Genomic DNA, 27,428 nt, shown 5'->3' with positions numbered 1-27,428 from the left:
AATAATTTTGATGCACCATCTCTATTTACACCAAGTGCAATGTGATTGAACCAATAAATAATATTGACCACAAAAAAATTGTATCACTGGAGGAGGTCCACAACAATGGACGTTGATATTACTCAGTGATGTGATCCTCCACATGAGGTTCACAGGGGATGATGGTGCCAATCCCTGCTAACATAGGGTGAAAGGCAGGGTACGCGCAGGACAACCACAGGGCCACAGAGAGACAAACAATCCCCAAATCTGCATGTTTTTGGACTGTTGGAGGAACCCCACGCTCATACGGGGAGAACATGCAAACTCCATGAAGAAAGGCCCTTGTTCCGAATTCTCGCCTCCTGCACGTTTAATGTTCTGAAAACTAACAAGAACTTGAACACACACAATAAAAAAAAACAGCGATGTCTGCTTCACAGGTGAATTTCTATTCTCAAGCTCCAGTGAAACGCCAGAGGCAGCAAATGGCTTTCATCTTTTCCTTCTCCACATGGTTTCACTTCTGCCATGACTTTATGACGGGAGCGGAACAGCTGTCGTGTCAGGCACTTAACGTCTGTGGAAATCAGCTTTCCGTGTTCAAAGTATCACTTCATTCACTCTGCAAAACTAACTCCTGGCGTACAGGTTCAGCCAGGATTCACACCTGAGAAGAAAAGGCAACAAATTCTGTAATCAAGTCCTAATACAGAGATAAACACACAGAAATGTCTGGTCCAACTGGGATTAAAACAGTGCACCTTCCTGCTATTTGGTGACTGTGCCAACCACCACGCCACTGCGTGGCCATGGCAACACCAGAACAAAGATGTATTGTTATGGTTAAAAAACTTATTGCGATTACTTAAGTACTTAAATCAAAAGACAATGACATGATGCGACAGTATTACATGAGATACCATCAAACCTGCAACCACTCAACAGCATATTTTATTGTAAAGATGATGACTTAAAGATTAAAACTACTTCCTTCAGTACATAAACTTGTAAAACCATTGACAGTAATCTATTTTAAAACCCTGGGTCCGATACACTGCATAGTAAACTAACAGACTGCATTAATAGAGACAATTGATGAACTTTTAGTGGTTATATAATTCACTTACTTTACATTATTATACAGGATAATAACAGTGTGAGTCAATGACACATCACAGTCACTCATTTTTACAATAACACATGCAGTACGTCAATGTGCTCAGTGTTCTGAGGGTTCCCTTCAAATCCACTCTCTCAATCTACTCTCCTCTTTTCCTCTCACCCTCTTTAGATTCATAGTTGTTGTTATGATGGAGATGTTTCTCACGACACATGAGAGTAAATCAGCGTGGACAAATGTATGAGCCACGACTGGAGAGTGACCACAGTGACAGGAGCTGCTTTTCTCTTTGTCCTCTGAGTCTGAACACATAAGAGCAGCTGAGAGTGAAAACACTGATGCTACAAGCAAGTCATTCCTTTATCTACGGCACAGCCTAGTGGCTCATAGGAGCAACTGATTTTACAGTTTCCTCAGCCTGAATTTACGATGCCATTGATAAAATCCACATTTTATTTCACACAAATGTCCCTGTGATGAAACTAACACACGATGGTATGGTAGTAGCCTAGTAGCTTTTCCAAGACAAGGTTATTTTCATGCTTTTCCAGCACCTTACTATGAATTAATATGAATATACACATATTTAAAAAGGTTATTTCACACTTTCTATCACATTAAAAGAGATGGAATTTGGCTGTAAACAACCAAAATCATATTTTATAACAGTTCTCTTTCTTTGTTTGTTTGTTTCTTTCTTATTGTCTACAGTAATTCATTTTCAAACATTGAAAACACAATATAAACAAGTATTTTCAAGGACAGATCTTTGGATTAACATTCATGATTCATTCAAGCAACGTCTGTCTGTCTGTCTGTGTGTCTCTGTGCCTGTGTGTTATTCGCACAGCTCTCGATTTGAAACTTGACAGGTGTCTTGCTATGGGCACGAGTAAGTGCTCGGATAAGTTGGGATAAGTAATGCAAAAGATATCGTTAGCTATATCCCTAAAAGAAGCACACATTGGCTTTCGCCACTCTAGTAGCTCAGTAGTAACAGTTACATTTTATTCAATAAATCAACATTTCTGTACAGATAAATATTAACAACAGATAAATCAGTGCATTAACCCTGACTTTATTCACTTTCAGAAAAACACTGCCAACACAGCAGCCACTCTGAAGCTCAGCATCCCTTTTTCTTGCAGCACAAGCCATTTTTCATCTTAGATAAGTGGACATACCCTGCATGCTTGCCCTCCTCGCTGCTTTTTTCCACTCTCTTGAAACCAGTCATGTTTGGCAGAGGTTATTTTCAGCCACACCGACTGTATCAGGGTCAAACGTTTTATTTAAAAAAGGTCGTAAAAGGAAAGAGGTCAAACCCGTGCTCCAAGCTTGTTGTTTACGGACTAAAATTAACTACACAGCATTTTTGTTTGGTCTTAAAACTGGTCTAAAAAACATCAAACGTGTATTGATGGATGTTTGTTGATAAGAATGTACTGGCATGATTAGAGCGTGCGGTGGAGGAGCAGCCTGAGCACGTTCATCTCAGAGAAGAGGGAGAGAGAGCCAGATGTGGGGAGTGAGGAGAGAGATGTGGAGGAAACAATGCTTTTGAAGGCTTTGTTAGGATTTGTCAGTAAACACAGAGCTGACAGGAGGCTACAGACTGTGACTGCCTGCTGGCAGCTGCACATTCAGGCAAGAGACAAGTTAGATAAGAATCCTGGAGCCTGACGTCAGTAAACTGCACATGGACAAGGGTTTAAGTCCAGGACACACTCACCTCTAATCTCAATCTACAGTTTACAGTGTGCTCTGAAACGACCAAATTAGATTTTGCACATGTCTAAAACACAACAGTCTCTTTCTTGCACATCATTTTGATGAGGTGCTACAACGTTTGGTAATTTTTTATTTTCCAAAGTGCCTGTTGCCAGAGGCTTAAGATGCTGATGCTGAGCTCTCATAATCCCTGCCATGTTAAAGCTGTATATGTCGCCCTGCCTACAGTATCATCTGTATCACTGGAGCAGGACATGTGTCATATTGGCGGATGTTTAAATTTGTGATATAGGCCTCGGTGTCAGGCATGAAAAAGTTTTCTCAAGTTATCTTTGTTGAAATCCTCTTCCTGTCCTACTGATAGGCATCAGTGACCGGTTGTCTGTGCTTATAACCCTCACAATACTGCAATAAACATGCATAATCATTGTATTTGACCATAACTGACTGATTTGCTGGTATACAACAGACCTCATTTTTGTACAAGTGATTTTAATTTATTATTTGAATTTAAGTGCATGTTAGATTATTCTATATACTGACATTGAATAAAACACAAGCACAAATAATAATCAATGACATTTGCAACATCACGGCAAAATAAACAGTTATTAACAATATAAAAAATGTGCACGTTGTTGGGGCGTGTGAGGAGTCGGGTATATCTGTTATACTGTGCTCTCAGCTCTAAATTTAGGGAAGATCACAGCAGCAAGATTTGATTTCCTACAGAGATGTAGACATTTGAGTGAATAAAAATTCTTAGAGTAACATTACATAGTTTTATTATGATAAAATTAAATGTAAAAAATAGTATGTGCATCAGTTTGGGCACCCTTTTAATCACATTAATCTCAAGACCTGTAGGGATTTATAGCTGACAGGTTGCAGCACAAAATTACTTTGATTAGCTCGTGAGACCTTCAGTTACAAAGGCAGGTGGAACCAATCATGAAAAAGGCAGTTTAACAGAGGTAATTGCTGACTGTGCTTGTCCTAGGTTCTTTTTTAGAGTGTGGCAACATGGGGAAAACTAAGATAATTCATTATCATGAATTAGGGGTACAAGAAACTATCAAAACAGTTAGGAGTCAGAAATGTAGTGCAGAAATGGAAGGCCAAAAGAACATCTGGCTACTGATGGTGTAGTTGTTCATCGTTCCACAATCCAGCATACTTTGCACAAAGAAAAGCTCATTGGAAGGGCGATGGTATTGGTCCGTCCATTCACTTTTACACGCTACGTTTTCCGTATCAACTTTCCTTACTTTGAATTAAGCCATGTCTTCTCATTCCCACCTCTCTCTTCCGGTGAACAATCGATTCGATGGGCTCATTAGAGTGACGCTATAATCATGGTAAACGATTTGGTGATGCCCACTCTATCATCACTGACATATTCATCTGGATGATGAAATCAACTACACAGCAGGAAGACTACATCAACCTTAGCCAGGCTTATTAAAAAGATGAAGGCTGCAGTGAACAATGCTTAGACACTCCTTTCTGCTGTTATAAGGCATTGATAAAATATGCCAAATAGAAGAAGCTGTCTTCATCACATTCTTGGGATCGAAGCGCAACACAAGATACAAGACACTGAGGTTTTCTGATGATATACATCATTGAGGAAAGAGAGGCCTCCACCAGTCGGCCAGAGACAGGACACCACTACGACCACTGCAACAGGGACAGAGGAGGTCCGCCCTGCACTGGCCTTCAGCTACACATGACCCTGCTCCAGACACAAACTAGGGCACATTATTCATGGTCTATCTTGACCAACAGTGGCCTACAAAGAATATTATTACTTCACATACCATCCAGGCCAAATGGAGCACAGCTGAAATTAAACTTTGCGGTGAAGGAAAGATGATGTATTATTGTTGAAGATCACTGGGCTAAAACGGCTTAAATTTACTGTATGTGTTTGGTCTGAGGAGAAACAGGGAAAGACTTCTTGGAAAAGTGCAATCCTGAGTTGGCCTTATTGAACATCCATGGGTATATTAAAGTTATGAAACCTTAAAATGAGTAGGAGCTAAGGAATAACTTTGAACAGGGTTCCCACACCTTGGTGGATTTTTCATGGACTTTCCAGAACAAATTCCCTCAAATTTAAAGAAGCTAATGTGCTGACAGATACATTTCAACAGCAGAGAGAGAGAGAGAGAGAGAGAGAGAGACAATGCACAGTGCCCACAACCCTGTTGGTTCATACATACATCAAACAATGCAGGGCGCATGAAACAGTAGGTGGCGTCGTAACAAACAAGGGCACATCAGTGGCGGGACACATTTACCTAAATATAATCTTAACTTTTTTCTTGCACAACATTCAAGCACTTTCAATGACCCATGTCTATTTAGGGTGATATTCAAAAACGTTCAAGGGCCTTGGATTTTTTTATTCCATCCTCTCAAGGATTTCAAGGACCCGTGGGAACCCTGTATGAACTACCCATACTGTAAATTACTTCGTGCATATCTTCCTGCAAACACCAGTAGCTCACTAAACTCCCTGGGCAGCAGCGACAATGTAATCAGATTTAAAGAAGACAAAAGGTATAAATAGCCAGGAAACTGTCTGCTCTGAGCTTCAGTGTCTGTATAAAAACACCAGGCAGGAATGTGACATGAAGCCAAGTAGCATCTGGAGAACTTCACCCCCCAGTGATGCTGTGACAACTTCACTGACTGGCATTGCTCTTGGTATTTAAAAAAGGTACAACATTCTGCTTCATAAGATGTCAGAAAACAATTAATACATTCAGCAGGTATATACAGACGAGTACTGGTAACACCCCTTCTCTGTGTGTGGTTGATTTGAGTAGACTCCGAAACCGCTGGACCCTGTATATTAATATGCTGCGTTCAAATGGGCCGTTCACAAGACAATCGTTGATCTTGTTACTTCTATTACTTGAGGTTAACTATGAAGATGTTACGGGTTGAAAAAAATGGTTTTGCGGGCCGGATTTGGCCCCAGGGCAGTATGTTGACCATATTTCATATTGCTTTAAAACAGGAGATGCTTTTGCAACAAGAGGATCCATTTTTACATGGTGCATAAGGAGCTGATATTGAGTGAGAGAGGTGGGATACAACTTACACACCCACATTCACCCCGACGGTCAAGTTAAAGCCTTCAATTTATCGAACACCAACCAGGATGTGTTTGGACAGTGGGAGGAAGCTGCTTTACCTGTAGAAGAAGAGCATGTAAATTTCACACAAAGTTCCACAGTTGAAAAGGGATTCTAATCTGTGATCTTCTTGCTGTGGACCTACTAAAATGTCCTCACCATGATTTTGAGCCAAAATCTGTCCTCAGCACCGTATAAGGACACAGGCACATGCGCACACACAGTCTTTTTTGTTTTCTTTTTTTATTTGAACATCATGAGTTGGTTCCACTGACCTCATCATACGTCATCTATATCATGTCAATCCACATCTACAGCTTGTTCTTCAGTGTGTACACTACAGCAGCGTGGAATATGACCACTCCTTTAAACAATGACATGACTCCGGTTAACTATGCTTTTTTTAAGTGTCTCTCTTTGTTTGCGTTCCAAAGTGCCCAAAAAAGCTCTGCGATTTCTCAAACTGAGCTCACGCACTCTAATATTAGAAGCACGCTGTTCTCTCCTGTTTATATTCATCTGAATGTCAGACATTAATAAATACTGTTTTAAGACTTTTACAGATGTAATTTATTAGTTAACATTATACGCTGGTTGATTGTTTGCCAACAAAATCAGGTTAGCCCAAAAAAAAAGACTGCTGCTGACGAACCGGAGCAGTGGTGAGAGCAAACAGTTAACAGTCAGTTATCTTCTATTATTGCACAGTCTTTTGCTTAACAGAGTCACGCAATATAACAATTTATGCTCTGTTGAAGGCTTTTCAGCCATCTCTATTGTAGCCACTCACACCACATCTTCTTGCTTGATTTTTAACTATTATATCTCTCTCTCTCTCTCTCTTTCTCTGGATATGATTAAAGAAGAGTTTTTGAATTTACTTTCATTGGTTTAGTTGAGAGCTGGTCGGAACTGCGTGGAGTTTGAATGTTCTCCCCATGTGTGCGCAGGTTTTCTCCAAGTTCTCCGGCTTCCTCTCACAGTCCAAAAACATGCAATATGGGGACTAGATAAATTGGAGACTCTAAATTGACCGTAGGAGTGAGAGTGAATGGTTATTTGTCTCTATATGTGGCCCTGCGATGGACTGGCGATTTGTCCAGGGTGTACCCTGCCCTATGTCAGCTGAGATTGGCACAGCACCCCCCACGACCCTCCTGTGGAGGATAAAGTGGTAGAAAATGGATGGAGGGTTTAATTGAGCTACGAATTTGACTACTTGGGACTTTGGATCTAGTTGAACGTTACATGCTTGAACTCTTACTGGCATCATATTTTGGTGTTTTAGTCCAACTTTGATTTTCAGTCTCACTGACAGGTTTGCTTTTAGGAAGACTGACAGCATACAAGCTTTTTCTAAACTAATTTAAACTTACTGACTGTGATGGTGACGACCACCAACAGAATATGACATACTGTATGTCCATGAGACAAAGCTTTTTCTCTACGGCCCCCGCACCCTCTCTCTCTGACGATCTCTCACACATATCAGGGACTGCACTGACCTTCCCACATTCAAAACTCTCAACAAAACCTAACTGCCTTCAATTTGTATCCTTTGTAATCTAAGGACATTTTATCTGTGTGTGATATTGTGCTGTGTTTTTTTCCTGTGTTGGATTTTATGACTTTTAAACATACAGTATGTAAAGTGTCTTTGAGTAACCTGTAAAAGTGCTATATAAATATAAATGTATTATTATTTTCATTATTATTATTATTATTATTATTATTGTTATCATTAATATTATAATAATAATAATAATAGAAAAATTGTACAGGTGTGCCATAAGAGAGTAAAGTGTCAAGCAATACTTTCATCTGTTAAAAAATATGTAATCTCTGTCACTCAACAAAGCTTTAAGGCTTTTTATTGCCAAAGTATATTCAACTTCATTCCTTAGGTCACATCGGATTCCTCAGACTATGTTGAAAACTCGTCTGCTCGTGGTGAACATCATTCTGAATCCGCATGAGCTGCGCAGGTTGATGATGTCATTAGCTGCACTGTAGCTGTACAATTTATATGTTTTAAAAAACAAAACAAAAAAACAACCCAGTGATTCAGTGGTTTTACAACCTGAAGAGACCCTGTATCATATTTTCCAATTCACACAGACAATACAGCAAACAGGAAGAATCAGGTTGTGAGAGATAATGGCTGAAAGCATGTGGTGTGGCTTTTTACGAGAATGGGAAAAGCATCCAGCATGTTACTGTTAGAGCCAAAGGAAACATATAATATATTCTGGTGAGTCATGCAGAAATCATTTTAAAATGAGAATCGTGGGAATCGGTGCATTATTGGACTGATCTGGGCACAGAACTGAAGAAGTGTTCCAGTCCAGGTAATTGAAAACTGCACAGGCTAATAAATGCTTCGTGTTGGCATGAAAGTAGATTCTTGAACCTAATTAGTATCACATTTGTTAGTGTGCATGTGAATCAAATGTATAAAGTTCTTACAGGCAGATATAGTGCAGAAAGTTTATGACTTGTGCTCTGTCTTTGAAATGTTGCTTTCAAGTCTTTCAAATAAAATCTGAGTTTTAAATAAGAAGCTTGTCAGAACACAGTGTTTGACACTAACCTATTGTTATTCGTAACGACAGAGTTTTGCAGCAGGAGTGGCAGCTCTGTCAACCTGCAGTCTTTCTTTGAGCGTCGATCCTCCTCCTCCAGGAAGCTCTCACTGATAGCAGAGGAAGCTGATGATGAGTTTTGGTATGTCCAGCTGACCTATGACCTTCAGTGCACTGGTGCCCAGCCTCTTCCTCACTGCCAGCCTGCTGAGCTGCTGCAGACTCATGGGAGTGGCTGAAGATGGGAAACAACACATTGTTGATATTGATTACAGTACAGTAATTGATTAGCGCTGAACAAATAGTCAAAATTGCAATTTGATACGACACAATTAGCAAATTGCAAACGCTGATTGATCGATTTTTCAGTGTTCTGTGCTTGTTTAAAAAAAAAAGAGAATATAAATGTTAGACACAGTTCACATCTTTAAGTTTATATGTGGCCCTGTGATGGACTGGGGAACTGTTCAGGGTGTACCCCGCCTATCGCCCTGGGTCAGCTGAGATTGGCACAAACCCCCCCCCAACCCTGCCATGGAGAATAGTGGTAGATAATGATAATGTTGTTCGTCTCTGTAAACACACAGAGACGAACAACCATTCACTCCCACATTTACAAATACAATCAATTTAGAGAGTCAAATTAACCTCTGCATGTTTGTGGACTTTGGGGAGGAAACACACATACATACACACACACACACGGGGAAAAGATATAAACACCACACAGAAAGGCCCTCAAGCAAACCCTTGATTCAAACACCTCCTTGCTGTGAGGCAACAATACTAGCCACTAGACCACCACGTGACCCGCATACATTCCATTTTCTATAAAAAGTTCAGTTACTGGTATGTCATCACTTTGTCTGTATCATGTCATCATGAGACTGCGTTACCTAAGAAGTTTGTAGATTTTCTTTTTACACATGCATACATTTAAGATTAACAATGATCAATTCAACGCTGGTTTATATAGTCAAACCAATATTAGGTGGCAAGTGTATTTCAACATCATGGTTTCCCACACTTGAAAAGGGAAGAAAATGGACCAGACTCAGGATTTCACTCTCTCTCTTGAGTTTATTGACCAGTAACAGAGTGGTGGTCGTTGTAGGTGAAAAACCTTTAAACATACAAAATAAAACAATTTCATTAAATAAATAAAGTTCTATTTAAGTACAGTATTTAAATAAACAATTCAAATGAATATTCCCACATTTAATTCATACATTTAAATTAGGCAAATACTGTATAAATAAATTAAATAAACTAGTTCCACTTTTTAGAACCATTGCCCTTAATCAACTTGACATTTTATATTTTAACCAAGATTATTTTACATATTTATCAAGACATCTTCAATTACCATTAACCGAAATTAAAACAATCCAGGCGATTTTAATATAAACATAATTATTTCTTTTTTGTCCAAACAATAAGCGCACAGCGCATTAACGTCAGTCCATCTCTGTCCGAAAAAAGAGCTGCGAGCTTACCGGTAGCCTCCTTGATCCTTTCTGCTTCCATGCGTGTTTTACTCCTGTGGTTATTCAGCTTTCGTTGCTTCTGCTGCCGTTTGTTGCGTTGCAAGCTACTGACTGAATGCTCACTTCTTATTTTTGTCTCCGGGGTTTCTGCCGTGCGTTCCTAATGATTGTGATTGTGATCACCTGTTGATGCGTTGCGGAGCCGTGCGCTGCGGAGCCGTGCGCTCGCTGTTGCGCGCATGCAGTTGCGAGCCCGTCGTCACATGCACCCGCTCGTAGGCAATACCCGGCAGATCGGCGAAACACCTCCCACTCGATCTTTGCGTCATGGCATGACATGGAAAGATCGCACTTCTCAGGCGAGCTGGTGCTAGTTGACTTGATCCTCTGTTGGGATGAGGACGATGAGACGCCGCACGTCCCGATGCAGTATGGTACCCTGGCAATCCTTTTCCTTCGATCCGGACACAGGTTTCGGAGTCTTTACCTGGACACACCCACTCGGAGAGACCTTCACGTGGACATCCCGGACGATGCCTTTGGGATCTGCATTCACACTGATGACTCTTGCTAGCTTGAATTGCCCTCTCAGTGCATTCTGGTCGCAGAGCCAGACGATGTCTCCAATGGCAACGTTCCTTTTTTCAGTATGCCACTTGTTGCGGATGAACAGGTTGGGACCTGCAAGTTGGCTCCAGGACTTCCAAAAGTGGCTCACTTGCATTTGCATTTCTTGTAGCCTTTTGAACGGGTAAGTGGTGTAGTCAAATGCCTTGAAATCTCCACTCTGTGTGGCTCGACCAAGCAACAGGGTGTTCGGAGTGATGTATCGTACACGGTCTTCACGGCTCTGGACTCTGGCATCGATGGGCCTTTCGTTGGCAAGGTTGGCAGCTAGCTTGAGCACTGTCAGGAATTCACTGAAGGTAAGGCCTTCTCCTTTACCAAGACTTTGGAGAGCTCGTTTAGTGATCTTTACAGCAGCTTCAGCAGCGCCATTTCGGTGAGGTGAATCGGCTGGAAGGATTCTCCACGTCCAGTCGGTACCATTCTTGCCAGCATATCCTTCAAGTGAGTCGTTGTTTTGTTGTCTCAGGTAAGTATACATCTCTTCCAGGACAGGTTTTGCTCCAATAAAGTTCGTGCCTGGATCGGACCAGATCTTTTGAGGATGCCCTCGGACAGAAGTGAACCTCTGGTAAGCAAGAAGAAAGCTCTCTGTTGATAGCGTGTTTGCCAGTTCGACATGGATAGCTCGACTCGACATACAGCAGAAGAGTACGCCCCATACTTTCATGCTCACTCTCCTCTTGACATCATCTTTTACTAGGTATGGTCCGAACAGGTCGACAGACGTGAATTGAAATGGTGCAGCCGGATTCGTCCTCTCTTCAGGTAAGTCTCCCATTATTTGCTGACAGGTTCTTGCTTTAGCTTTCTTGCAAACGATACACTTGTCAACGACTTTTTGGGCAATAATTCTTCCTCTGATGACCCATGCTTTGTTTCGCATCCGCAGCAAAGTTCCTGCCACTCCTTCATGCCCCTCACTGTGTGCTTCTCGGGCTAGGAGAGTGGAGATCCAGGCCTGGAAAGGTAACAGAGGAACAGCTCTATCGTCCTCTTTGAATGTCTGGATCCTGCCACCACACATCAGGAGTCCGCTTGATTGGTCCTTGTAAACGACCAGTCTGTCAGTTGTTGTGTTTGGAAAGTGTACGCCCTCTTGTGCTGCAAGGCATAGAGTCCGGAAGACATCTTCTCTTTCCTTGGCCGTGATGACGCCAGATGAATGTTCTGCCTCCCACTTTTCTTGATCTCCAACCTTTGCACACAGGAACCTCTCCACTGCTCTCCAAGTCCACGCTATTGCCCCGACCAGCTGCCTTAGACTGCTGAAGCGCTTTTCATCCAATAGCTTTTGGACTGCTGCTACTGCCGTTGGTCTTCTGGACTTGGACTCTGTCTCCTGGATTGTGATTTGATCTTGTGCTTTCAGTTGACTTCGGGTGAGTGCTGCGACAAAAGTTTTCTTCTGTATTTTTGTGATATTGTCTCTTGCTTGTGCGGCAACATCTTTTGCTGATTTTTTCGGCCACTCACTCTCAGGAAGCTGAAGGAACTTCGGACCCGACTGCCAGTCGGATTCCTCAGTTAGGTCATCAGGACTGGCCCCTCTGGTGATGATGTCTGCAATGTTCACCGGCCCTGGGATCCACCACCAATCTCGAACGTCAGTGCTGCTCTGGATTTCGCCAACTCGGTTTGCGAAGAAGGTCTGGTAGCCATAACTTTCTCGCTGTATTGCGCCCAAGATGGTTTGGCTGTCGACAAGATGGTACCACCTCTCCACATCGATTCGGCAGTGTTTCTGGAAGTAGTTCTTCAGCCGAGCTGCAAAGACAGCTCCACACATCTCTGCCTTCACAGCGTCACCCTTGTGGTCAAGAGGAGTCAGCTTGGCTTTTGACTCAACTAGCCTCACGACGACATCATGGTTGCGACTCCATCTTAGGTACAGCACGGCGCCATAAGCATGCTCACTGCCGTCAGAGAATGTGATGGCACATGGTCTTCCTCCTGGATCTGGTGGCGTGAGAGCTCTGGTGAATCGGAGTAGGCTCAGATCAGCATACTCTTGGAGGAGCTTTATGGCATCTTCTCTGAGTTCTTTGGACAAGGCAGCATCCCAGGTGTCTTCTATGTTGTACAGCACTTTTGCTTCTTGAAAAGCTCTTCGGATCAGGATGGCTCCCTTCTGTTTCACTGGAGCCACAAGGCCGAGTGGATCATAAAGACCAGAGACTTGGCTTAACAGTTCTCTTCTAGTGAGTGGGTCTGGGGTTTGTTCTCTCACTTCTTCTCTCAGTAAGTCCTGGCCCAGGCGCATTTTTCTCCTCCTCTTGGAGAAGTTCACTGCAACCATGACATGTAGCTTGTCGTCTTCAATGGTATAACCGAGGCCTAGGGCTTTGTTGTCCTCTTCGGTGAGCTGGTTCGGCAGAATCATGGTCTTTGACTCCATTTTCTCACCTCTTCTCCCTTTCCTCCCACTTTGATCCGAGTAGACCCAGGGCTTCATGAAAAATCCCCCTGCTTTAAGGATCTGCTCAATGTTGGACGTGAGACGCTTCAGGTGGTTGAGGTCATTGTGAGAAGTCAGAAGATCATCGACATAGGCGTCTTCCTCCAGCACACGTTTCTCCTCTTTGAAATGGCTGAACGAAGGCAAGTTGGCGGTCTCTCGCATGGCGACTTGGGCTATACAACCAGCAGGCTTGTCTCCAATGTTGACTCTTGTTATGGCAAAATCTTCGATCTCAGCATCTTCAGTGTCACGCCACAGAAACCGGTGCAGGTGGACCTCTCTTTCCTCCAGCCAGACAGAGTTGTACATCTTGCGGATGTCACCAAGGGCAGCAAAGATACCAGTTCGGAACCTCAGCAGGACACCTCTGATCGGATTCAGGACGTCAGGACCTTTGATCAGCATATCGTTCAAGCTCAGGCCTCTGTACCTCTGGCTGCTGTTCCATACTAGCCTCACTGGGGTGGAGACTGAATGTGGATTTGGTGCGACCAGGTGACTTATGTACCACACTGGCCCAGTCCAACTTTGCAGAACTTCTTGGGACAGCTTCACTGCTGCTTTGCGATTCAGCATTTCATGGACTTGTGAAGCGTAGGCCATCTTCCATTCTGGTTCCTTCGCCAGCTGCTTCTCCATTCTGTAGAATGTGGCTTCAACCGCTCTCTTATTGTTCGGTATAGATGCTGGATCTTCAGTCCATGGATACTTAGTGTGCCAGTGTGGTTCAGAGCTGTGATGGTCTCCGTTCACGTATGTCAAGCCATCTCTCACCATCTCCATCTCTCTTTCTTCCGCCAGCGTCATTTCTTTCCCTCCGGGTTGGCAATTTCCGCAACGACATCCTCCGCATCTCGGCTCACAAGCGGCTCCAATGCTTTCCCATTTCCACCACTTCAGGAAGTCTCTGCTGCTAGTGGCTGTATTGGACTGGGTCAGATGTTTGGAAGACTGACAGGAGACTGGATCCTTAAAGGTGAATTCAGTATATTTGACTGCTGCAGTTCTCATGGATCTTGCAAAGTGCGTCTTTGACGTATGGGCCATTAGGGTGACTTTTTCAAAGAGGTCCGGGTGCGTGCCTCCAACGGTCTTGCCAAGCGGGCCGTCCCAGAGCACCAGGTCACCGACGGACCAAACTTTCTGGGGTACCAGCTGCCCTTCTTTGTGGCTGATCAGAAGTTGTATTTCTCTCGGTCTTGCAAGGTCTTGGAGAGCAACATCTGGGAAGATTTTCTGCAACTTGGCAGCTGGAACATGTCTGTGAACTTCAGCAATTGTATCAAGTCCATAGCAGATTAGTTGATGTGACTTGAGAGTCCCTCTTGGTGTGCTGACACGTATCCTGAGGAGGTAGCGCTTTGTTGCGACCGACACCTTCATCCCTCCAACACCGTAAACCACCAGCGTCACGTCTTCGTTTCTCAGGTTCAGCTTGCTCGCAGCTTTGTGTGTTATATAGTTTGTGTCTGATGCCAGGTCAATGAGGGTCCCGATCTTTTGTCCATCGTTGGCAGTGACGTTGAGGAGCATTAGGATTACTGGGTACTCGCTTAAGAAGTTCTCCTCCAGAAGGCCTCGCTCTGCTGCAGGGGAGTTGTATGCCCTGGACGCTATATTGCAGAAGGCGTCTTGACACTGCTGCGCCAGCTCTGGTGTAAGTTTGGAGAGGAACTTTTCTTGAGTCTCTGTGTATCTTTTGCCCTCGGCTCTTACTGGACTTGATTTGGGTGTTCGTTGGAGCTGGGATCTGGCAACTGGACAGAGAAGGTAATGGTGTTGGTCTTTGCACTCAGAATTCCCACACAGGTAAGTTGTTTTCTTGCAGTAGTCGTCGTTGTGGACTTCAAGGCATCGCTTGCAAGCACCAAGTTGTTGTGCTGCGTCCCTCTTCTCCGATGGCTTGAGGTTGGTCCTAAACTTTCTGCAGAAGTATAACTTCTTTCTGTGCTTTGGGTCACCACAAATGATGCAGCCTACTGTTTCATAGCTGGACTTGGTAGCTTTTGTTCTGGCGTGCTTTAGGAACTTGGTCTTCTCCTTGGCGGGTTCGACGACATCTTTTAACTGATCTAATTGTTCATATATGGACTTCTGTGATTTCAGATACGTGATAAGCTTGTCAAAGCGGTTGTGGCGGTTAACACCATTTCCTTCATCAGCAGCATAGGTGAGCCAGTCTTTTTTTAAAGTCTCTGGGAGCTTGCCCTCAATGGATTTGGTCACCATCGGGTTCTTTATGGCATCTGCATTGTCCAGTTCACTTAGATCATAAAGGGCTTTTTCCACTGTTTGGATGAGCTCTATGACCTTCCTTGGCTGACCACTCCTGACTGACGGGGTTGCTTGAAGCTCTTCAACAATCTCGAGAGCGATGTTGGCTTGATTCCCAAACCGGTTCTCCAGGATTTGGAAGATATCGTCTGATGAGTTGTATGTTGACAGGCATAGATCTTTGGTCATCTTCTCATCGAGGCTATCAAGCAGTTGAAATTTCTTCACTTCTTTGGAGCCAGTCGGTTCACCTTGCTTCTGTAGAGCCTCCCATTCTTGCCTCCATCTGTAGTAGCTTCGCTGGTTGCCAGCAAACTTTGGTAGGGCTGTGGCTTTTAGCTTTATTGCTGCAACTGCACGGCGGCCTGGGGGCTCCTCTTCAGTGTCCACTTTTATCTTTGCTGCTTTGATGAAGGCAGCCTTCCGTGACACCAGCTGGGGAAGGTGCACCTCAAGCTCTCTTAGACGGGCATTGAAGTCTCTTTGCTCTGCAGATGGAGCCCAGCGGTTCCAGTTTTGGTGCGCTTCTTTTGCCTTCTGCACCAACTTTTCAAAGTGAGTCAGCATGAACTCATATGCTTCCAAAGTCACATCTAGCTGGGTGGAGGAGACATTCTTGCACTCAACTTCAGCAATATGTAGAGCTAAGGACAGTTCTTTTTCTCCATAAACATCCCAGAGTGTCTTTTGAATGAGGAGTTTAACTTCCTTCGTCTTCTGCTCACAAAGCTGCTCCGTTTGTTTCAGGTCGGCTTTCAATGGGTCGCTCAGCTCCTGTGCAGTAGTTACATCGGACTCTGCTATGTAGGCCGCCTCCATTTCTTCATTCGCCTCCATGACTCTGGAGCTCTCCAATGTGAGCTTCTTGAAGTTTTCTTTTAACTCCTCCATGGACATCTCTGTGTGGGTCCTCGTAATGCTGTTAGCAAGACGGGAGAAAAGTCTCTTAGCTGTGGTCCTTTCCACTTTCAGATCATCTAGTGACTTTGCCATTTTGTTTCCTTCAGCTGACAGACAGCAGGCTCGATCCTCCAGGCCCCTAGGTGGAGTATTTTCCCTCTCGGTTGTGGCCGCAGGTGGAGTCTTCACTGGTCACTGGTCACAGGCGGTTTTTCACTGGCAAGTGTATTTCAACATCATGGTTTCCCACACTTGAAAAGGGAAGAAAATGGACCAGACTCAGGATTTCACTCTCTCTCTTGAGTTTATTGACCAGTAACAGAGTGGTGGTCGTTGTAGGTGAAAAACCTTTAAACATACAAAATAAAACAATTTCATTAAATAAATAAAGTTCTATTTAAGTACAGTATTTAAATAAACAATTCAAATGAATATTCCCACATTTAATTCATACATTTAAATTAGGCAAATACTGTATAAATAAATTAAATAAACTAGTTCCACTTTTTAGAACCATTGCCCTTAATCAACTTGACATTTTATATTTTAACCAAGATTATTTTACATATTTATCAAGACATCTTCAATTACCATTAACCGAAATTAAAACAATCCAGGCGATTTTAATATAAACATAATTATTTCTTTTTTGTCCAAACAATAAGCGCACAGCGCATTAACGTCAGTCCATCTCTGTCCGAAAAAAGAGCTGCGAGCTTACCGGTAGCCTCCTTGATCCTTTCCGCTTCCATGCGTGTTTTACTCCTGTGGTTATTCAGCTTTCGTTGTTTGTGCTGCCGTTTGTTGCGTTGCGAGCTACTGACTGAATGCTCACTTCTTATTTTTGTCTCCGGGGTTTCTGCCGTGCGTTCCTAATGATTGTGATTGTGATCACCTGTTGATGCGTTGCGGAGCCGTGCGCTCGCTGTTGCGCGCATGCAGTTGCGAGCCCGTCGTCACATGCACCCGCTCGTAGGCAATACCCGGCAGATCGGCGAAACATTAGGTGTTACAAAACTGGCAGTAGAAATAGTCAGGATAATTATATTATACACACATTTGGTCACATTTTACATCATGAATTACAATGGGAAACTGCTCTATATATTTTTTGGAGGTGAAACATTAGCCTTGCTTGCCACCTGCTGGTGCTATATTGGCACTGAACTAGAGTGCAAAACCAACTACAAAAAACCTGGCTGCTTTAAGAAGAATAACCTGTGTTTAACATGCAGTGCTGACTTTTAAGAATCACCTACTCTCATAGAACTTGAGGCAGGTGGCGGAGGGAGATCCTGGTGTTGTGTAGTCCACTGGTTTCCTGTCCTGCTGATCTCTGGCGTGGATGTTGGCCCCGAACACCACCAGCGTCTCAATCATCTCCAGCTGCATGTTTTTAGCAGCGTGGTGCAGTGGAGTTTCATGGAACCTGGCAGAATTCACTTTAGCACCTGCATGTTGAAGGATATGTCAGTAATTCAAGCTGAAATGTAAAGGTTTTAGTCTTAATACACAGTATAATGGTAAAAGAAAAGTAACACCATCAGTGTTGTCTTGGTTCCCTTGTAAGTAAGGCTACAACAAATAAAGACATTTATTCATAATTAACCACCTACTAAATTAATCATCAACGATTTAAATGATCACTTAATTTATTTGGGTGTTTTATTAATTACAAATTAGTTCTTTGATTTCAGCTTCGAGGATAAATATGTTTGTGGACAGAACAAGATATTTGAGGAACTTGTCATTTTAAGATTGGTAAGTAAATATTCACTATATTATAGCTTTGGCGTGGTACTAAAATATGAATCACTATACACTAATGAAACAATTACATCTTAAAGATAGGAACTGTCGTTCATTTCATGTCGCACATCCATTTTTTAGTTTATTACATTTTTCTGTGTCAGTGAGAATAAAAATCTCTTTTAGGGTTACAGATGGTCAAATAACAAAAGGCAGTAAACTTTACAGAATCATAAAAAATCAATAAATAAATAAAAAAAATATACAGCACTATTTTAATATATAAAATATAATAAAACCTAGAAAAACATCTGAGTACAAGCAAGTGACTGATCAAACTTCACTCACCTGCATTAAGCAGCACTTTAACACAGTCTGTCTTCTTGTTCACACAAGCTACATGTAGCGGGGTGCCATAGTAAAGGTCGTACGCCTCCAAAGAAGCTCCTGTGGCAACCAGGAGCTTAACACAGTCCGAGTTACCTGGAATGAAGTTTTGTGGCTCATGAGAATTAACATCAGACAAGAGAAATAGTGAACATGATTCCATTGGACACTTCAACGCTCTTGAGGTGAACTGAGGCACACACTCACCTCCCATGCAGGCCTCGTGGAGAGGTGAGGCTGTGCGTGAGGTGAGAGCGGGGTTGGCCTTGGCACCGTGATCCAGCAAGATTTTCACGCACTCCAGACTTCCAGCTGAACTCGCTTCACACAGCGGAGTGCTGCCGTCCACATTCCTCGCATCCACCTGATACACACACACACATAAACACAAGAACTGCGGCCACTTGATTTAACATCACAGACACACTACTCATTCCCTTTATTTGTCACTTAAACCTAAAAACAAAATCACTTTAATGTCCTTCCATTGTCTCAAATTGTTTAGGTTTCTTATTTATCTATTCACGGACTCTTAATGTAAGCTGGATAATTTTAATAAATGCATCTTAAGATTTTTGAGGGATAATTCTATATGAATTTTTAAAGATTCCATGAAAGAAAATGCACATTTTAGCGAATTTCAGACAATACAACAATACGGAACTCAGCCATCGCTCATCTGATTCTTTACACCTGAAAATGTTGACACATTGTTGCTTCCAAACTATTATCATAGTAATAATACACACATTTCTCCTCTCGTCTACCATTTCTACCATTTCTCCAGGGCAGTGGGTCATGTTTCAGTCACATCATCCTTGAATTTGTTTCAATTGCACATTTATCTTTTATCGATCCACTAACTTTTCACTACCTCATGTGTAAAAAAGCATTTCCTGTGTTAGGTTTGTTTGATTTTTAATCAAACCTGCCTTGAATCTATCTTTTTTTCCAGACAAATGTTACATCAGGTAAAATTTACCTGGGCTCCCGCCTCCAGAAGCAGCCTCACACACTGGGCCTGGCCACGGACGCAGGCCTCGTGCAGGGGTGTGATGGAATCCACTGCCACCACATTGACTGAAGCGCCGCTTTGAATGAGGTGCTGCAGCTGGGAGACCTGGCCGAGGTAGGCCGCTTTGTGCACCTCTGTTCTCTCCGACCAGCTGCCTGCAGCAGAACACTCATACATATACTATACATGTATTTAAAACAAAAAATGAGCAATATGACTGAAACTACAAACAATTTAACATTTCCTAATCAAAACAGGTGGTTATGTGTTTGCCAGTATTTGTCCGTCTTTAAACACCGTAACCAAATAGTTACACGGTTTAAAGTTAAGTTGACAGATGTTTCTATGAATAGAGGTTATTATAATGCAATGATTAAATGATTATGAGTTTTTGTCATGATCTGGATTCACCTTTTGAGTATGATGACACTCCAAGACACATGAGCAACCCTGGCAGAGGTATGCACTTCTTGCACCTTCTCCAGTTTTTGGGTTTTTTTGGGTAATAGAAATTATTTTCTCTCTTTCCTTTTTTAATATATTCACCTTGTTCTTGTGTTTTGATTGTTCTACACTCACTCAGGAGTGGTCTCCTGCTGCTTTGTGTGGTTTCTATTTAAAGATAGTCTTCATCATATCTTGGTGGTTGTAAAGATTTTTTTTTTTTTTTTAGTTACTGTTGCCTGTCTATCATTTCAAACCAGTTCGATCATTCTCCCCTGACCTCTTGTCTGTAAACACTACAGACAGTTGTGTGTGTGAACATTCCACTAGATCAGCAGCAGTCTGAAATACTCCAGCTTCTGTCATGTGATTGACATATTAGAAATTTGAATTATAAAGCAGGTGTACCAGGCAAAGAGTTCAGTGGATGTATAATAACTCATTTAAACCTTGCACGCCACTCACCACTTTTTTCATTAAACGTAATATAAAATATGTCTATTGTTTTAGAAAGAGAGAAAAGTGGACCACAAATTAATGCTAATGATATATATATATATATATATATACATATATATATAGACATTATATCAGGGCAGTGTGACAGCGTGCACCCTGAAACTTGGCCATCATTCCTTTGATTAAATACGCCTGTGATTTTTGTCAAAATGTCTGCGGTGCAAAAAGAGGGCCACTCTGTATAATGTTTACAACATAAATGCCAAGAGGTTGTAGGTTTAAAAATATCTAATAAAATAAGCGAACCAGAATTAATTTTCAAAAAGCAAAAATAGCGTTTTGCTTTCTACAGTCTGCGTTGTCAAAACAGTCTATTAGAAAAGTCTTACAACAAAAGATATGAGTGAAAATCCTCTTTAGCAGCAGAAAATTGAGAATAACACACGGAATAATAACTGACAACTATTTACACTGCCGCTCACTGACACATTAGCTCGCTGGCAAACTGGGTCAAAATGTTAAAAACAAAAAGAAAAAGCTGCCATGTTGTTCCTATTTCACGTACTTACCAATGTCCCCTATGAAATATGCGTGACTGTTTTCAATTTCCATCCTCCGCTGTGTCTTAAACACGTCGTATATTAGCCGTGCTAAAGCACACTGACGTTGGTAAACAACCACGTCCTGACAGCGTTTACACCACGTGCAGCCGGAGTCACGTGGTACACCTGACAGCCAAAGAGGATCTTGGGATTTGTAGGATTTACAATGAAAAGGGAAACTGGACTCCCTTGAAAGAAATGCAACATTTATTCTTTGTCAGAATAAAACATGTTATTGTTTAACATTATAATATCAGAATAACCACTTTATATAATTAAACTGATATCGTTTTGATTAATATAATTTAAAGGAATAGTTCAGTTTTTTTTTGTTGGACTAAATTTAGAACATTTGACCCACAATCATTTTGAGCAGTCTGTCCAACGTCTCCTTGCCATAAACTTCTTTATGTTCAATTTGTCCCATATCATAATATTTATCATTTCACCTATACCCCCTTTGTACACTGTGATTTGAATAAGTGCTTGTTTGCATGTTTTCATATTGTTACATTCCATATTTGATAGTTCACCTCAGTAAAGTACCTCAAACGACTACACTTCAAAAAACCTGAACTATCACTTTAAAGTATCAACCGACATGGTGCTTTAAAAAAATAAAATAAAATAAATAAATAAAATGTTATAACACCAGTCTCTAATGCCAGTGAAGGAATCCACTCATGTGTTGCTCCGTGGTGATATGGGATGGTCACAGTACTGCAGGTAGCTGTGGAGGCGGCGGGATACGGTCAGCTGACCTATGGCCTCTGAGGCTCTGGTGCCCAGCGTCTTCCTCACTGTGATCCTACACAGCTGCTGAAGACTCAGAGGGTGACCTGAGGAGTGGACAGAGGATGTGATGATGAACAATGTCGTCTTCTCTAACTGTCATTCAGACATAAACTTGAGAATTTACTTTGGTAATACAGAAGGCAGGAGTGTGAAGGGGTCTCAGGCGTGGTGTAGTCCACAGGTTTTCTATCCACGTTGTCGCTGGCTTGCACGTTGGCTCCAAACTCTATCAGCAGCTCGATCATGTCCACGCTGTCGATTTGTGCCGCGTGGTGTAACGCTGTCTCGTGGAACTTCACTGAATTCACATTTGCACCTGCGAGAATTGTAAGAAGTATATGAAATTACCTGGATGCAGTTCTTCACTCTCTCATCACTTCCTGTGTAGATTCGTGTTCAAATATAAAGTTCTCTGTCCTCCGGATTGACTAGAACTCTGCTGCCTGGAGTTAGAACCTCACTAGAAAAACACAGATCTTGGCCACCTGTTGCGTTTAGAATTTGGAAGGTTTAGTGTGTAAGAATTAGTGATATCTAATGGTGAAACTGTAGATTCCCAGACAGCATCTCCATGTTTTTTGTAGATCCACCCTAACACAGTGTTATTTCCATAGATCATATATAAAAAGGGGACATATTTTTTTAAGCTAAATTGGAAATAAGAATGTAATACATAGGCAACTCAGCTGGTTTCAAAAAGCTGTTTGAATAGAAGAAAATTGGAAAATTAGCTTTTTACTTCCACTTCCCACTTGATTTATAACATCAGTAAACATTCCCTGAGGATTTAATGGCCTCAATTGCTAGTTTGAGTCTTAATTCACAGGAAAATAGACAACATAGTACAACACATGTGAATGGACACCAGTTCCATTGACATAACAGTATCATCCAACAGGAGCCTGGTTGCATCTGTGAGTTTCTGTTTGCAAAACCTCAACAGCCAAATCACAAATCTTCTTATGGTCACAGGGGTGTCAAACTCAAATGACCTGGGGGCCAATGAGCATCTAGTCTGGTCAAGAGGGGGCCGGTCTAGAGAAAAAAAGTGGAAAATATCAACTATTTAGTAGTGGGTGGGCAATATATACGATATTCATTATAATATTAGACAGAATTGCAAAGTAAAAGTGTTTGTTATGTTATAAAATGACATATACTTCACAATAAAAACACATTTAGGCCGCATGTAATCGATTGGAGGGCCACATGTGGCCCCCGGGCCACCAGTTTGACACCCCTGGTCTAATGGTCTGTATTCTTTGAGCCATTTTGCTCACATGCTAGAGTGCTGTAGTTCTTTTCTTCTCTTGGATACAAAGAACAAAGGGCTGCTTTTACAGCCGTCAGTCTGTGCGGACGTTCACCACTCCCACAGTTAAGAAATACATAATTAAAGACACACAAGGACTCATTTCTACACGCTAATAGACCAGAATGCAATGCAGCCAAATCGTGTGATTTGAGTAACTAGGGAGGTGCCCTTGCAAAATCTGTTTTTGTGTGTGTTTTTCATAATTGTTGGTTTGGTGTGTGTTGAGTGCTAATTGTTGCTATTACACAGCAAAAGTTCAGTGACATTTTGACATAATGGCATACAATAAATATGGAAAATAACCTTAAAACATATCTTCACCTTAAAATTTAATCATTTACGTTGCGGGGACGTGATTTTTGTCCCCACAAGGGAGACAAGTCCCCATAATGTGACTGTGTAAACAGTTTTAGGTCCCCACAACATTAGTTATAATAATAGATGGAGTAGAATAGTAGTTTTTTGTGTTTTTCAAGTTCATGTTTATAAAGGACGGGACAGCATTTCTATTTATGCTGTTGAAATATTCCATACATGTACAATTGACATTGATAAAATGTTCTCATGTGAGAGAATTAAAATTGGGGGGCCCTTTGTGGACACAGAGTTCCTCAGCAATTGTTTAGTTTTTCAGAGTTGGGCTGGCTCTGCTGAAAATCCTCTGACCTGCAATAAGCAGCTCCCTGACACAGCCCACGTGTCCTTTAGCACATGCGATGTGGAGCGGTGGACCAAAGTGGACATCGTACGCCTCCAGCTGGGCACCGCTGGCTATCATCAACCTTGCCACCTCGACATTACCTGAGGGAAGTGAAAGAAGTTGTTATTCACAGTGATATAGAACTGGCTGGACTGCCGCTCACGTGTGTGTTACCGTGGATGCAGGCTTCATGCAGTGGTGAGGCGGTCAGAGCTGTGAGGGACGGGTTAACGTTGGCTCCATGTTCCAGCAGCAGCTCGGCACACTCCAGGCTGCCGGAGCTGCAGGCGTGACAGAGAGGGGTGCTGCCGTGGATGGTGCGTACATCCACCTTAAAGGAAATACTGTCATTTAGTGTTATAGTCAAGACTAACTGAGACCAAGACCAGAGAGACCACATAAGAATTAGCATCAGCTCTAAAGATTCTGATATTAGGTGCTGATATTATCATTCTGCCTTTATTTGGCAGTCTTGAACAGAAACAGTCTACCACCAGGTGTAGGTTTAATCCCCACCTGAGCGCCGGCCTCCAGCAGCAGCCGCGCACACGTCAGGTGACCCCGCAGACAGGCCTCATGGAGAGGAGTGATGTTGTCCACCGTTACCATGTTGACTGAGGCTCCGCCCTCAATCAGCTGCTTCAGCTGTAGCACTCTGCCCTGAGAGGCGGCCATGTGCAGGGCAGTGTGGTCTGCCCAGAAACCTTCTCACAAACAAAGCTAAAGTTTAGGGTTGCAAAGGGGTGGAAAATCCCTGGTATCAAATTATTCCAAATTGGAAACTTTCCATGGGAATTAATGAGAATTAACTGGACATTTTGGATAATTTAAAGAAACAAATATGAACATGTTGTTATGTCATAAGCAGACATGCATGCAAAATGATACAATTAAAAAAACACGATGCAGAGTCATTTGTGAGTAGAACTATCACTGCTTAATTGAACAACATGAATGAACTGTTCCCCTCAATGGAAACATAGCACATGTGCCTGTGGCGAAGGAATACAAAGGATTTTCAACTGTATTTGTATCAAATCTGATGGGTTTAGCCAAGATTATGATACAATATATTATACTGTATATAAACACGAGTGTATGAACACCAAGTTTTGTGCAGTGTCTGTCCCAGGTCTTTGTCGTGGACATTCTGACTTTATTTACTACTGTCTTTAATATGCCTATAGTCTGTTGTTGCTATATTATACTATTTCTTAATTTAGAAGTGATGTAGTTTTATATTTATATTAACTCACTACAAAATACAATTGGGAATGCTGAGTCCTCTGTGTGTACAGTACCGTGCGTGTTTAGGATGTCTAAATGAATGGAAGTCAATACAGAGTCTGTAAATGTGTGTGTCTTTCTGTCAGTGCATTTCTCTGTTTCTGTGCGTTGTACACTTGTTATGGTTAAGGTTAGAGATAATGCTTTGGTTAGGCAGTGCAAATGAAGGAACTAATAAGAATAAGAACAACACACACAGACCTGTGTGTGTTGTATTAGGTATTATGCATGTTGTGGGGACCTAAATCTGTTTACACAGTCACATTATCAGGACATATCTTCCATATGGGGACAAAAATCAAGTCCCCATAATGTAACATTTTTAAGTGGAGACATGTTGTATGGTTGGATGAGGTTAGGTTAAGGTTAGGGTTCGGGTTTTGACAGCAGTAGAAGCTCAAGGTTAGAGCAAGTCCCCAGTAGGGATGGGAATCGCTATCGGCCAGTATCTGTATCGGTCCAATACTGGTCAAATTAAATGGATCGGTTATCGGATAGATAAAAATTAAGAATCAGATACAAACCAAAAATTCTATATATATGTTCACTATGCACAGACTGTAAAAATGTAAACAAAAATCAGCAAAACCCTTTTCGCTGAGTCACGTTTGGGCTGTTTATTTCTTCTTTTTGGGAGAACAATATTTGTTACACAGTTGGAGAATTAGTATGTCTTTGAAATGACTCAGCACAAGTGTGTTAACAGCTTCATAGTTCATTAATGGTCTAAAATGACTGTATCGGAATAATATCAGTATCTGTAGATATTTTTCGGTATCAGTGTTATAATCAGTGTAATGTAATGTCCTCTGTGTGTGTGACACAGAGAGAGAGAGAGATTATGCCATACATTATTTGTATATATGTATTTCACATACAAACTATTATTTAGAGATTTGTAATGTAGTTCACTGATGAAAAGGCCTTCATATTTTGTATCAAAATACATGTGTTGTGTATTTTTCTATTTTTAAAATACTGTCTTTGAAACAACACAGAGTGGATGACGTGGTGCTTGGCGCCCACTTCAATTTGCCTGGACTTAAAGATCACTCATATCAACACACTGAGCAAGTCACAAGCTTTCATCAACACACCTTTGACTTACAGTAATTGATCTTGTCCAGACTTTGAATTTGTGTCTGTTTTCTATTGTTTCAAATGGTTTAGTGCTCTGGTGTCAACAACTTGACAAGGTCACTTCCTTCCTCAAAGTGTTTGTAGCACATTTCAAATGAGAACTTATTGATCATGTCATAATTATTGGCTTCTGAGTATCTTAACTGATTAGGAAAATATTTGTACACCTAATCAACTATCTGTGTATTACTATCATTGTACTTACATTAATAGAGGTTGAGCACACACTGATCACAGTTTCAGACTAAATTATACAACTGCCCTGGGGTGGGAAAATATTTTTAGTATTTTGAATACAACAATACAGAATTGAATTTTGATGTATTCTCTAGTTTATTTTGATACAATTATCGGTTGGGTATTTCGGTATTTTATTTTAACATACATGTATTTTTGCCCATGCGTGGCCACATAAACAATTACAACACATTACACACGCGCAAAACATGTGCAAATACTACAATAGGAACTAAACAGTGTTGCTATAATGTCGTGTACTGTGTCGCGTTAAATGCGTATATCGTATGGGTTTGCATGAGTGTGTTTATAAATACGTTTACTAATGTGACATTATGACACAACAGCACTGTAAGCAGGCAGCTGCAACTTTTGCTGACTCACCAATGTCGCAAAGAAACGAACGGCGAGCCGCAGTCACCTCCATGTTTGACTGCTGTAATGCCACCATACGTCGGCAGAGGGCGCGACCCGGAGAGGACGAGCACTGAATGCCTTAGGTGTGTGACGGTGGAAAGACCGTAGGGGATTGTGGGAGCTGTAGTTAATCCGAGAACATGGTCAGTGCCGTTTGTCAGAGACTTAACCACACGTCATACTGTGGTGTCAAATATAGCATGTTTACGAATTTTCCTGGTTTTAAAGGCTCTTGCATTGATACTCATATTTATTATATTGAATAAATTACTGAAATACACTATTATCAATTGAATATTACATACTGACTAAAGGAAATACATGGAATGGACAAAAGTAAATCTAAAAGTCACCTAACAATTAAGCAACATTTTACAATATTTATAAGCAATGTTTAAAATAAATATTTCATAAGAAACCTTGGGTATATGGTAGAATCTACAGCCTTACAGAAATATTGACACAACTTATATTGTGATATATATCAATGACAAATATAAAAAAAGGTATACTGTGAGTACAATTACCCCCATAGAATTTGCATTAAGCATATAATTAATCATTGTGAGGA

General features: G+C 41.6%; 3 protein-coding genes across 7 annotated transcripts; all 3 read right to left on the bottom strand.

Moving 5' to 3' along the window:
* Positions 1 to 302: 302 nt before the first annotated feature.
* LOC122766551 (ankyrin repeat and SOCS box protein 13-like) lies at positions 303 to 21,096 on the bottom strand. Of its 3 annotated transcripts, none has more exons than XR_006360088.1 (7): positions 20,934 to 21,096; positions 19,429 to 19,616; positions 18,654 to 18,810; positions 18,408 to 18,542; positions 17,570 to 17,761; positions 8,570 to 8,796; positions 303 to 649 (listed from the first exon to the last, which is right to left on the bottom strand). XR_006360088.1 is itself a non-coding variant. In XM_044021505.1 (6 exons), exons 1-6 carry the CDS (start codon positions 20,974 to 20,976, stop codon positions 8,669 to 8,671), a joined length of 843 nt encoding a protein of 280 aa, XP_043877440.1. In that variant the 5' UTR covers positions 20,977 to 21,096; the 3' UTR covers positions 7,835 to 8,668. The 3 variants fall into 3 exon arrangements, 1 of the variants encoding a protein (XP_043877440.1); XR_006360089.1 differs by lacking the exon at positions 303 to 649 and adding an exon at positions 2,090 to 6,038; XM_044021505.1 differs by lacking the exon at positions 303 to 649 and having other exon boundaries at positions 7,835 to 8,796.
* On the bottom strand, positions 9,559 to 14,076 carry LOC122766550. Its single transcript, XM_044021504.1, has 2 exons — positions 10,058 to 14,076; positions 9,559 to 9,684 (listed from the first exon to the last, which is right to left on the bottom strand). The coding sequence occupies exon 1, from the start codon at positions 13,941 to 13,943 to the stop codon at positions 10,419 to 10,421; it is 3,525 nt and encodes a 1,174-aa protein (XP_043877439.1). The 5' UTR covers positions 13,944 to 14,076; the 3' UTR covers positions 9,559 to 9,684; positions 10,058 to 10,418.
* A 64-nt stretch (positions 21,097 to 21,160) lies between the features above and the next one.
* Positions 21,161 to 26,931, bottom strand: asb13a.1 (ankyrin repeat and SOCS box containing 13a, tandem duplicate 1). 3 transcript variants are annotated; one of them, XM_044021223.1, is made up of 6 exons: positions 26,825 to 26,931; positions 24,293 to 24,480; positions 23,951 to 24,107; positions 23,743 to 23,877; positions 21,886 to 22,077; positions 21,161 to 21,805 (listed from the first exon to the last, which is right to left on the bottom strand). In XM_044021223.1, exons 1-6 carry the CDS (start codon positions 26,889 to 26,891, stop codon positions 21,648 to 21,650), a joined length of 897 nt encoding a protein of 298 aa, XP_043877158.1. In that variant the 5' UTR covers positions 26,892 to 26,931; the 3' UTR covers positions 21,161 to 21,647. The 3 variants fall into 3 exon arrangements, with proteins under 3 accessions (XP_043877158.1, XP_043877160.1, XP_043877159.1); XM_044021225.1 differs by having other exon boundaries at positions 21,701 to 21,805; positions 21,897 to 22,077; XM_044021224.1 differs by lacking the exons at positions 21,161 to 21,805; positions 21,886 to 22,077 and adding an exon at positions 22,476 to 22,796.
* Positions 26,932 to 27,428: the final 497 nt, after the last annotated feature.

This window comes from Solea senegalensis, linkage group LG3 (genome assembly GCF_019176455.1).
Source record: "Solea senegalensis isolate Sse05_10M linkage group LG3, IFAPA_SoseM_1, whole genome shotgun sequence".
NCBI classification, from domain to species: domain Eukaryota; kingdom Metazoa; phylum Chordata; class Actinopteri; order Pleuronectiformes; family Soleidae; genus Solea; species Solea senegalensis.
Note: the sequence above shows the minus strand (reverse complement) of the source record. Positions and strands in the feature narration are given on the sequence as shown.